We start from the raw sequence: 12872 nt of genomic DNA on the forward strand, positions 1-12872 counted from the left end.
GTAGGAACCGTCAAAACAATACTGAGGACACAAATATTACAGTTAGCGTTTAATTGAGCCAAAACAAGAAAATGCAGTTACACACACAACCTGGACTAGAGTAACCATGAACTCTTGCATGGACCCCGAGCACCATGTCCCACGTCAGATATCCATGTTTGTGGTCAACGGGGGCTGATATGCAGAAGTCAACAGTTCCTCAATTGCATGGTCAGACTGGCCGGTCGCAGCTTCAGAGGTAGCGTCGTCAGACTGGCCGGTCGCAGCTTCAGAGGTAGCGTCGTCAGACTGGCCGGTCGCAGCTTCAGAGGTAGCGTCGTCAGACTGGCCGGTCGCAGCTTCAGAGGTAGCGTCGTCAGACTGGCCGGTCGCAGCTTCAGAGGTAGCGTCGTCAGACTGGCCGGTCGCAGCTTCAGAGGTAGCGTCGTCAGACTGGCCGGTCGCAGCTTCAGAGGTAGCGTCGTCAGACTGGCCGGTCGCAGCTTCAGAGGTAGCGTCGTCAGACTGGCCGGTCGCAGCTTCAGAGGTAGCGTCGTCAGACTGGCCGGTCGCAGCTTCAGAGGTAGCGTCGTCAGACTGGCCGGTCGCAGCTTCAGAGGTAGCGTCGTCAGACTGGCCGGTCGCAGCTTCAGAGGTAGCGTCGTCAGACTGGCCGGTCGCAGCTTCAGAGGTAGCGTCGTCAGACTGGCCGGTCGCAGCTTCAGAGGTAGCGTCGTCAGACTGGCCGGTCGCAGCTTCAGAGGTAGCGTCGTCAGACTGGCCGGTCGCAGCTTCAGAGGTAGCGTCGTCAGACGGGCCGGTCGCAGCTTCAGAGGTAGCGTCGTCAGACGGGCCGGTCGCAGCTTCAGAGGTAGCGTCGTCAGACGGGCCGGTCGCAGCTTCAGAGGTAGCGTCGTCAGACGGGCCGGTCGCAGCTTCAGAGGTAGCGTCGTCAGACGGGCCGGTCGCAGCTTCAGAGGTAGCGTCGTCAGACGGGCCAGTGGCAGCTTCAGAGGTAGCGTCGTCAGACGGGCCAGTGGCAGCTTCAGAGGTAGCGTCGTCAGACGGGCCAGTGGCAGCTTCAGAGGTAGCGTCGTCAGACGGGCCAGTGGCAGCTTCAGAGGTAGCGTCGTCAGACGGGCCAGTGGCAGCTTCAGAGGTAGCGTCGTCAGACGGGCCAGTGGCAGCTTCAGAGGTAGCGTCGTCAGACGGGCCAGTGGCAGCTTCAGAGGTAGCGTCGTCAGACGGGCCAGTGGCAGCTTCAGAGGTAGCGTCGTCAGACGGGCCAGTGGCAGCTTCAGAGGTAGCGTCGTCAGACGGGCCAGTGGCAGCTTCAGAGGTAGCGTCGTCAGACGGGCCAGTGGCAGCTTCAGAGGTAGCGTCGTCAGACGGGCCAGTGGCAGCTTCAGAGGTAGCGTCGTCAGACGGGCCAGTGGCAGCTTCAGAGGTAGCGTCGTCAGACGGGCCAGTGGCAGCTTCAGAGGTAGCGTCGTCAGACGGGCCAGTGGCAGCTTCAGAGGTAGCGTCGTCAGACGGGCCAGTGGCAGCTTCAGAGGTAGCGTCGTCAGACGGGCCAGTGGCAGCTTCAGAGGTAGCGTCGTCAGACGGGCCAGTGGCAGCTTCAGAGGTAGCGTCGTCAGACGGGCCAGTGGCAGCTTCAGAGGTAGCGTCGTCAGACGGGCCAGTGGCAGCTTCAGAGGTAGCGTCGTCAGACGGGCCAGTGGCAGCTTCAGAGGTAGCGTCGTCAGACGGGCCAGTGGCAGCTTCAGAGGTAGCGTCGTCAGACGGGCCAGTGGCAGCTTCAGAGGTAGCGTCGTCAGACGGGCCAGTGGCAGCTTCAGAGGTAGCGTCGTCAGACGGGCCAGTGGCAGCTTCAGAGGTAGCGTCGTCAGACGGGCCAGTGGCAGCTTCAGAGGTAGCGTCGTCAGACGGGCCAGTGGCAGCTTCAGAGGTAGCGTCGTCAGACGGGCCAGTGGCAGCTTCAGAGGTAGCGTCGTCAGACGGGCCAGTGGCAGCTTCAGAGGTAGCGTCGTCAGACGGGCCAGTGGCAGCTTCAGAGGTAGCGTCGTCAGAGGACAGGGCATCATTTGCCGTAGAGCTACCGTGGTTTGGAGAAGCTTGGGATTCTACTTCATTAGTCTCGAAATACTCTAGAGAGAAAACAAAAAGGAACAGTTGGGTATTCTACAGCAACACAGCTGTTCTACACGGTCTAGGCCAAATTGCCATTCGAATGTTGAGCAACATGAACCCAACACAGATTTAAAAGTATATGTTTCAGGCCGTACCTTCTCTGTCTTGTTTAGCGTCAGACCCTATGGATCGGAGCAAGGCCAGGGCATGCACAATGGAGACGTCATTTGATGACAGCTCTGAAAAACGTAGGTTAAGGTACACAAGCAAAATGACCAAATCAAAGGGTTTGACAACATTATTTAGACAACTGAGTTACTCTATGGTGTTGAATGAGTGTCAAACACAGCAGCACCATAGACACAGTACAAAGCTAGAAGGGTTGTGGAAAGAAACACTTACCTCCAAGTCTCCTCTGCAGAGAGACTTGCTCTAGCTTCTGGGACTTTCCAACAGGGTAACAAGAAACTGAGGAGAAAGTGTTGACAGAAGTTGAGTTGACACAAAATAGCTACATATATTAATAATAGCAGACGACCAATGCGGAACAAACAGACAGTCAAATTTTAATCTCCAACTGATAAAGTTGAGATTATTTCCCAACCAAATCCCTTCAATCCAAATAAAACATTAGTGAACCAACCTTTCACAACCCCCACAGTCACCACAAAGAGCAGCAATTCTCTCACACCTCCCATGATCATGAAAATAGTCTGTGTTATCAACAGGTAATGTCTTCACATGGCCTGTATGAGGCTTATATAGGCCACTAATGACCTTTTACCTGACAAACATGACTTAACGATCAATTAACATGCTTGATTGAGGTGTTACATTCAGATAGAAATAGACCATGTAGAACGTATGTTGTGCAGGCAATCTTTTCTACTCCATATATTGCATTTATATCTGTAATGTTTAACCCTAATGGTCTCAGCTCAGCAGTAGAAAGAAGTAGGCCTAATTATTTTAGGTGTAATCTTCAAAGATATTAGGGGGAAATAAACACTGTACCCAAATCCACTTTTTACAATGCTCCTGGGAAATGGGTAGGCCTCCACCATATAGTCCTTCACAGTTTTACAGCTGTGTTATATTCCTTTATTTACATAGATCACATACATAAATATATATGTTAGCTGTAGGTAGCTTTGGGATAAAATTCCCATATTGTATTGTTACTAACATAAATCATAATATATCATATTTTCCTAATTTGCTCTGTATGAGGTTCGTTATATGAAGGACATTCAAGTGGATGTGACCCCTAACCTGCAATAGGGGCTCAGTGGGGTGACAGACATCCTGTAACGGATCTCCAAGCTAGTGTCTGAGGACCTGGAGGAGGCTGTGTCTACAGCTGTGGTTCAGGACAAGCATGGTAACCTACCCTAACCTCACTGTATGAAGGATTTCATTGTTATGGATAGTCATCTCCAATCTGTTCAAATATCACTGTTGTTGATAACACACATTACCAAAATGATTCACACTTGTCTTCCTATTTCCACATAATCTGTCATGGTTCCCCACCTTAACAGGGCATAAAACCAACCTCTCTTTATTGCTCTCTTTATTGCTAATACAACCAAATCCAACAGCGTTCGAGTATCTTAATGCTTTTCTTCTAACCCTGAATGGCAACTTTTTATCCTAGTACACAAGCATGTCATTTTATCCATCCACACCCACTCTCCTGCCGCATGTCCACTGCGGCTGAGACTTTCACCCACTCGTTACAGGTATTAGCAGGTAACCAACCCCACCCGGGTCTTACCCCCTAGGACTTACCCTTTGCAGGTATCAACCTGTTGTGGTTTACCTTCCAGGACTTACCATATACCACAAAGCTACGACCGGTCATAATTACAATGGGACTACTGAATAAGCTCAGGCTTTCTAGGTCCGTACCCTATAATTGGTTCAGCGTACGACTCTCATCTCCCCAAGATGTCAGAATTAGTGATAACAGGTGTAGGAACTGTGCCTACCTTGTTTCTGTTTCACTGATTCAGAATCTCTAGTTCGACTGCAAATCGTGGTGAACCCTGCTCGCAGTGCCAACTGTTAGGTTCTAATTCTCAGAGTAAAAACTCGACGGACACTATGAAAGCTTTAACCAAGTTTATTCTTCCCAGAGGGTCAAGACAGCTGCATTAGACAAAAAACATATTCACACAAGCACTGATATTTAATCCTTTCTCCTATGCTGAGTCTACTCCTACACCTCTGAACAGCCAATGCATCTCTGTTGCTAGACAGAACCTTTGTGATATCTGTTCTTCCTCACTTCATCTGACCTGACCGCTACCCCAAAGTGCTCACTCCTCCCCAACTCAAGGCTGTCATGTTGATTGGTACCAGACTGTGTCTGGTAGATTTTTCAACCAGAAATTTGCACAGTGTAGCTCTAACTCCAAAAAGTTTTGGGACACTGTAAAGTCCATGGAGAACAAGAGCACCTCCTCCCAGCTGCCCACTGCATTGAGGCTAGGTAACACGGTCACCACCGATAAATCCATGATAATCGAACATTTCAATAAGCATTTCTCTACGGCTGGCCATGTTTTCTTCCTGGCTACCCCAACTCCGGCCAACAGCTCCGCACACCCCGCAGCTACTTGCCCGAGCCTCCCCAGCTTCTCCTTCACCCAAATCCAGGTAGCAGATGTTCTGAAAGAGCTGCAAAAACTGGACCCGTACAAATCAGCTGGGCTAGATAATCTGGACCCTCTCTTTCTAAAATTATCCGCCGCCATTGTTGCAACCCCCATTACCAGTCTGTTCAACCTCTCTTTCGTATCGTCCGAGATCCCTAAAGATTGGAAAGCTGCCGCGGTCATCCCCCTCTTCAAAGGGGGTGACACTCTAGACCCAAACTGTTATAGACCTATATCCATCCTGCTCTGCCTTTCTAAAGTCTTCGAAAGCCAAGTTAATAAACAGATCACTGACCATTTCGAATCCCACCGTACCTTCTCCGCTGTGCAATCCAGTTTCCGAGCTGGTCATGGGTGCACCTCAGCCACGCTCAAGGTACTAAACGATATCATAACCGCCATCGATAAAAGACAGTACTGTGCAGCCGTCTTCATCGACCTGGCCAAGGCTTTCGACTCTGTCAATCACCGTATTCTTATCGGCAGACTCAACAGCCTTGGTTTCTCAAATGACTGTCTCGCCTGGTTCACCAACTACTTCGCAGACAGAGTTCAGTGTGTCAAATTGGAAGGCCTGTTGTCCGGACCTCTGGCAGTCTCTATGGGAGTACCACAGGGTTCAATTCTCGGGCCGACACTTTTCTCTGTATATATCAACGATGTCACTCTTGCTGCGTGTGATTCCCTGATCCACCTCTACGCAGACGACAGCATTCTGTATACATCTGGCCCTTCTTTGGACACTGTGTTAACTAACCTCCAAACGAGCTTCAATGCCATACAACGCTCCTTCCTGTGGCCTCCAACTGCTCTTAAACGCTAGTAAAACCAAATGCATGCTTTTCAAAATTTCGCTGCCCGCACCCGCCCGCCCAGCATCACTACTCTGGACGGTTCTGACCTAGAATACGTGGACAACTACAAATACCTAGGTGTTTGGCTAGACTGTAAACTCTCCTTCCAGACTCATATCAAACATCTCCAATCCAAAATCAAATCTAGAAACAGCTTTCTATTTCGCAACAAAGCCTCCTTCACTCACGCCGCCAAACTTACCCTAGTAAAACTGACTATCCTACCAATCCTCGACTTTGGCGATGTCATCTACAAAATAGCTTCCAATACTCTACTCAGCAAACTGGATGCAGTCTATCACAGAGCCATCCGTGTTGTTACCAAAGCCCCTTATACCACCCACCACTACGACCTGTATGCTCTTGTCGGCTGGCCCTCGCTACATATTCGTCGCCAGACCCACTGGCTCCAGGTCATCTATAAGTCTATAAGTCTCCGCCTTATCTCAGCTCACTGGTCACGATAACAACACCCACCCGTAGCACGCGCTCCAGCAGGTATATCTCACTGGTTATCCCCAAAGCCAACACCTCTTTTGGCCGCCTTTCCTTCCAGTTCTCTGCTGCCAGTGACTGGAACGAATTGCAAAAATCGCTGAAGCTGGAGATTTACATTTCACTCACTAACTTTAAATATCAGCTATCTGAGCAGCTAACCGATCACTGCAGCTATATGTTGTGACGTTGTATTAGTTAATGTGACGACTGTTGCTCATCGAATGATTACAAGTTTCTAATTACGTGATTAACTGAATCAAGTAATTATTAACTCATTAACCTGGGGCACCATGGGAAAACTAGTTTTTATTGAGTTTCTATTTCCCAAATTAACTCAAAGAATATCAGAATATCGATTTTACCACAGCCGCTAATTAACCAGTTGCCTCTACCAATCTCGTTCTGAACGTCGTATTCTGCACGGACCCGGGTCTCACTAATGAATTCGCACCACACCAATCTTAGTTGAATGTTTATTTACTAAAAAGCTAAATTGATGATAAAAGATACACACACACAAAAACACATTCTAGGCTATTGATTAGAACTTAGTATAACGGGCCAACACACTAGGGCGCGTGTTACCCAAAATGGGGATTTAAAAGAGAGAGAAAGAGAGAAAGTACACAAGATAAATATACATTTGGGGGAAATTGTCAGCTATGCTCATTCTAACCCTAGCCTTGCCCCAAACTGCCGCTGTTATGAGTCAGAATATAATGATGTAATTACTTGTGGAAGGTCTCTGTGGATTTTCCCGCGTGGACCGTTCAAGCTGCTCAATGACGCACTGCTCCTGCGCACCTCTCTAGGTGTCCTCACGATGTCCGTGTCCTTTGGCTTACTGGCCTGTTCACTTGTCCTTGCTCTGGAAGGGGTCTTCGGAGGACAGATAGCTCTGTAGCTCAGAGCTCACAGCGTAAAGATGAAAGAGGGTAGATACCACGATTCGATGGGGAGTGGAGGCTAGGTGGTTCGGCTTGAATTCACCCGCTTAGACACCGCTACTCATCCGTAGCTTGGGTAGAAAAAGATTTCTTTGTCTTCAAACTTGTTGCGTTTTGGGTTCGTTGACCTTTTAGACCTTTGGCTGCAGCTCGGGTCACTTAGTCTAATCTGTTAATTCTGCACTCACAGGTTTTATACCCTCGGGTCAGAAGTGGGCGTAACCGCCTTCAGGGCAATTCTCTGGGCGTACCAAGTTTAAAGGGCAAGGTATAGATTTGAATCAAATCCAATTTTAGACAACTAACTTCACATTTCATCTTTACCGAAACATTCTCTTTGATTTGGACATTTTCCACACAACGTACAATGTATAAACATCAAGCATATACGAGGAAAACTCTTAACGTTACAATGTTTTCATAATAACGTCATCTATTAACCTTTAATAACAAAACAAAAATGACATACATTTTGATATTCCATCTATCGTCATGACCACCATTGTAGTTGACGGAAACCATTGTTCCAAAGTCCCTTTATTGCATGTTTAAAGTTCTGAGGCTGGTTCTCCACATAGTGAGAGGGAATATTTTCATGGGTGTGAGGGAATTACCATGGGTGTGAGGGGTCATAAAACCCCCACATCTTCAGACCCCTAGATCTCTCCTCATCTGTTGGGGTTGAGAGATAATCTGTAGGGTTGTGGTCTCCTGTAACCTGACCTGATGTCACGTTCCTGACCTGTTTTCTGTTGTTTTGTATGTGTTTAGTTGGTCAGGGCGTGAGTTGGGGTGGGTAGTCTATGTTATGTGTTTTCTATGTTGGGTTGATGTGTTGCCTGGTATGGTTCTCAATTAGAGGCAGGTGTTTGACGTTTCCTCTGATTGAGAACCATATTAAGGTAGGTTGTTCTCACTGTTTGTTTGTGGGTGATTGTTCCTGTGTCTGTGTATTCCACATGGGACTGTTTCGTTTGTTCGTTCGTTTTAGGTAGTCTGTTCGTGCGTTCTTCGTCTATATGTAAGTTCGTTTGTTTCAGGTCTGTTGCCTTCGTTTATTGTTTTGTAGTTTGTTCTAGTGTTCATTTTAGTGTTTCGTCTTTCATTTAATAAATCAGTATGTATTCATCACCCGCTGCGCCTTGGTCCGTTCATTCACCACAAGACGAACGTTACACCTGATCAGGACAGTCATGACATATACATAGTTCATCTGTAAATAGCCCACCCCAATCTACCCACCTCATCCCCATATTGTTTTTATTTACTTTTCTGCTCTTTTGCACACCAGTATCACTACTTGCACATCATCATCTGCTCATAATCATCTGCTCATCTATCACTCCAGTGTTAGTCTGCAAAATGTTTCTTACTTTGAAACTATGGCCTATTTATTGCCTTACCTCCTCACGCCATTTGCACACCTGTATAGACTTTCTTTTTTTCTATTGTGTTATTGACTGTACGCTTGTTTATTCCATGTGTAACTCTGTGTTGTTTGTGTCGCACTGCTTTGCTTTATCTTGGCCAGGTCGCAGTTGTAAATGAGAACTTGTTCTCAACTAGCTTACCTGGTTAAATAAAGGTGAAATAAACAAAAAATCCCAGAGGATCCCAGATGGCTAACAATAACATATCCTGACATAATGTAAACGTTATACATTAAGCGCTCTCCCTCAGTGACATGAATTAGTATATTTCATATTCTCAGAACCCAACAGTAGGTTTTAAGGTGTGGCTGCATGTTTGTCGTGGACGCATCGTCACTCTTGATGTTCTTTTTCCAGATTGCAAGTGAAACACCTTTAGATGTAAGTGCCAGTTGGTAACTTTCTCACACTTGCTTGTTTAAGGTATGGATGCAACACCCCAGGATGTCTGCATGGGCTGGTCACTGAGATTTACCATGTTTCACATGCTACTAGACTAACCTTCCAAGTAAATATGTTACAAGTCTGAACTGGCGTCCTTGTCTTTCCTCAACTAATTGAAACCTCAGGGACAGACATGCTAAACGACTTTGATGTCAGAGCTCCCATCAGCCCTCTACACCTCGCTGTGAGTAAAGCGTACCTGCTCCTGTAGTGGTCTCCATATGACAAATGGCACCCTATTCCCTACTTAGTACACTACTTTTGACCAGATCCTTATAGGCCCTGATCAAAAGTACTTAACTACATAGGGAATAGGGTGCTATCTGGGATGCAGGCATGGTGTTGATTTTCCACAGGAAGTTGACTGTCCAGACAGACTCACACACCAAATTCCTATCTATTCCTGATTAGTGTGAAATACATGCATATTCTACAGAGTGATGATGATTTCCTTATTTTGCCATTTGAGTTAATCAACCTCAGAGGAGAAGTAGAGTGTTTGTTTCTCAATCCCACGCTTGGCAGAGACCTCAGATGTTGATGCTGGGCGGGAGCAAAAATGGGCTCCCGATTGAAAGACTCTGGTCTACTTTAGAGGTCTAGCACTGTATTTCTGTTCAGGCGTACCACTGGTCTACTATAGGACATTGATTATATTAAGAGTGTATATCTATTCAGGCGTACCACTGGACTTTGCTTGAGACTGTGTTTGTGTTTCTATTCAGGCGTACCACGGCCACCCCCATGCTATGGAGGTCCTGGTTCAGTCTCTGCTGGATCTAGACGTGAGGGACAGCCAGGGGCGCACCCTCTGGACCTGTCTGCCTTAAAATGCCATGTGGAGTGTGTTGACGTCCTCATCAACCAGGGAGCCTCCATCCTGGTTAAATACTTCACCCTAAAGAGGACCCCCATCCACGCTGCAGGTACACATAGGATATCACACAGAGCTTCTGTAATTAAAAAGTTTTCCTGACCAAGATGGCCATTTGTTTGGTAATGTTGCTAGGACGACAATGTCCACTCTAGGGATGTTACATGGTATAGTGTGAACATGCCCACTAGACACTGATCTAAGGTCATTTTTTGTCATGTTTTCCACTAATGATTGAGGATCTAGGGAGGGTAAGCTGATCCTAGATCAATGCACAGGGGAGACTTCTATCCAGAGCCAGGTACACAGCTAGCAGGTGACAGGCTTCGATGGCCTCAGCCCCAAAATTCTTTATTATCTGCTGTGTTAACATCTTGAGGATGTCATCTACCAACACCATTGTTCTACAAATCTGTCTGTTCATGTGAAGGTTATAGTCATCCAGCAATCTGCTCATATCCTCTCTGTTTATCCTCCTCCAGCTACCAACGGTCAATCATCTCACATTCTTATATCCTCTCTGTTTATGCTCCTTTAGCTACCAATGGTCAATCATCTGACATTCTTATGTCCTCTCTGTTTATCCTCCTCTAGCTACCAACGGTCAATCATCTGACATTCTTATATCCTCTCTGTTTATCCTCCTCCAGCTACCAACGGTCAATCATCTGACATTCTTATATCCTCTCTGTTTATCTTCCTCTAGCTACCAACGGTTATTCGGAGTGTTTGCGTTTCCTGATTGGAAATGCTGACCTCCAGAGTGCAGTGGATGTTCAAGACGGGAATAGACAGTAACTCATTTGGGTTTCGGATACAATTCCTGAAATTGTCATGTTTTGTCTTTCATCATGTCTTGTCCCTGTGCTTCCCTCTGCTGGTCTTATTAGGTTCTTTCCCTCTTTCTCTCTCTCTATCGTTCCGTTCCTGCTCCCAGCTGTTTCTCATTCTCCTAACGACCTCATTTACTCTTTCACACCTGTCCCCTATTTTGCCCTCTGATTAGAGTCCCTATTTCTCCCTCTGTTTTCCGCTTCTGTCCTTGTCGGATTCTTGTTTGATGTTTGCTGTTCCTGTGTCCTTGTTCCGCCCTGTCGTGTTCTTTGCCTTCTTCAGATGCTGCGTGTGAGCAGGTGTCTATGTCAGCTACGGCCAGTGCCTTCCTGAAGCGACCTGCAGTCTGTGGTCGCGTCTCCAGTCGTTCCTCTCTATTGACGAGAGGATTTCAGTTCCTGTTTTGGATTGACCATTGATAATATCCAGGAGAATCATTATTTGTTTATTACTGGAATAAAGACTCTGTTACTATTACGTCGCTTTTGGGTCCTCATTCACCATCATAACAGAAGAATCCGACCAAGATGGACCCAGCGACTATGGATTCTCTCAACACTGCCGTCGAGTTCCAGGGAGCAATGCTCGGCAGACACGAGCAGGAATTGTTTGCTGCTCGTCATGCCGTTGAGACCCTGGCCGCTCAGGTTTCCGATCTCTCTGGACAGTTTCAGAGTCTTCATCTCGTGCCACCAGCTACTTCCTGGTCTTCCGAGTCTCCGGAACCTAGGGTTAATAACCCACCATGTTACTCTGGGCAGCCCACTGAGTGTCGCTCCTTTCTCACCCAGTGTGATATTGTGTTCTCTCTCCAGCCCAACACGTACTCAAGAGAGAGAGCTCGGATCGCTTACGTCATATCACTCCTTACTGGTCGGGCTCGGGAGTGGGGCACAGCTATCTGGGAGGCAAGGGCTGAGTGTTCTAACGATTATCAGAACTTTAAAGAGGAGATGATACGGGTTTTTGATCGTTCAGTTTTTGGGAAGGAGGCTTCCAGGGCCCTGGCTTCCCTATGTCAAGGTGATCGATCCATAACGGATTACTCTATAGAGTTTCGCACTCTTGCTGCCTCCAGTGACTGGAACGAGCCGGCGTTGCTCGCTCGTTTTCTGAAGGGACTTCACGCTGAGGTTAAGGATGAGATTCTCTCCCGGGAGGTTCCTTCCAGCGTGGACTCTTTGATTGCACTCGCCATCCGCATAGAACGACGGGTAGATCTTCGTCACCGAGCTCGTGGAAGAGAGCTCGCGTTAACGGTGTTTCCCCTCTCCGCATCTCAACCATCTCCTCCCACCGGCTCAGAGACTGAGCCCATGCAGCTGGGAGGTATTCGCATCTCGACTAAGGAGAGGGAACGGAGAATCACCAACCGCCTTTGCCTCTATTGCGGTTCTGCGGGACATTTTGTCATGTCATGTCCAGTAAAAGCCAGAGCTCATCAGTAAGCGGAGGGCTACTGGTGAGCGCTACTACTCCTGTCTCTCCATCAAGATCCTGTACTACCTTGTCGGTCCATCTACGCTGGACCGGTTCAGCTGCTTCCTGCAGTGCCTTGATAGACTCTGGGGCTGAGGGTTGTTTTATGGACGAAGCATGGGCTCGGAAACATGACATTCCTCTCAGACAGTTAGGGAAGCCCACGCCCATGTTCGCCTTAGATGGTAGTCTTCTCCCCAGTATCAGATGTGAGACACTACCTTTAACCCTCACAGTATCTGGTAACCACAGTGAGACCATTTCCTTTTTGATTTTTCGTTCACCTTTTACACCTGTTGTTTTGGGTCATCCCTGGCTAGTATGTCATAATCCTTCTATTGATTGGTCTAGTAATTCTATCCTATCCTGGAACGTTTCTTGTCATGTGAAGTGTTTAATGTCTGCTATCCCTCCTGTGTCTTCTGTCCCCTCTACTCAGGAGGAACCTGGTGATTTGACAGGAGTGCCGGAGGAATATCATGATCTGCGCACGGTCTTCAGTCGGTCCAGAGCCAGCTCCCTTCCTCCTCACCGGTCGTATGATTGTTGTATTGATCTCCTTCCGGGGACCACTCCCCCTCGGGGTAGACTATACTCTCTGTCGGCTCCCGAACGTAAGGCTCTCGAGGATTATCTGTCTGTTTCTCTCAACGCCGGTACCGTGGTGCCTTCTTCCTCTCCCGCCGGAGCGGGATTTTTCTTTGTTAAGAAGAAGGACGGTACTCTGCGCCCCTGCGTGG

At 47.7% G+C, this 12872-nt stretch overlaps 1 protein-coding gene across 1 annotated transcript; it reads right to left on the reverse strand.

The window, feature by feature from the left end:
• Positions 1–831: 831 nt before the first annotated feature.
• On the reverse strand, positions 832–2816 carry LOC120043110 (polysialoglycoprotein; the record flags this gene model as incomplete). Its single annotated transcript, XM_038987833.1, has 4 exons — positions 2756–2816; positions 2515–2580; positions 2268–2351; positions 832–2129 (listed from the first exon to the last, which is right to left on the reverse strand). Coding segments are annotated over exons 1-4 (1509 nt in total), but the record flags the coding sequence as incomplete, so codon positions are not given.
• Positions 2817–12872: the final 10056 nt, after the last annotated feature.

The sequence above is a fragment of the Salvelinus namaycush genome, unplaced genomic scaffold (assembly GCF_016432855.1).
Source record: "Salvelinus namaycush isolate Seneca unplaced genomic scaffold, SaNama_1.0 Scaffold87, whole genome shotgun sequence".
In the NCBI taxonomy this organism is placed as follows: Eukaryota; Metazoa; Chordata; class Actinopteri; order Salmoniformes; family Salmonidae; genus Salvelinus; species Salvelinus namaycush.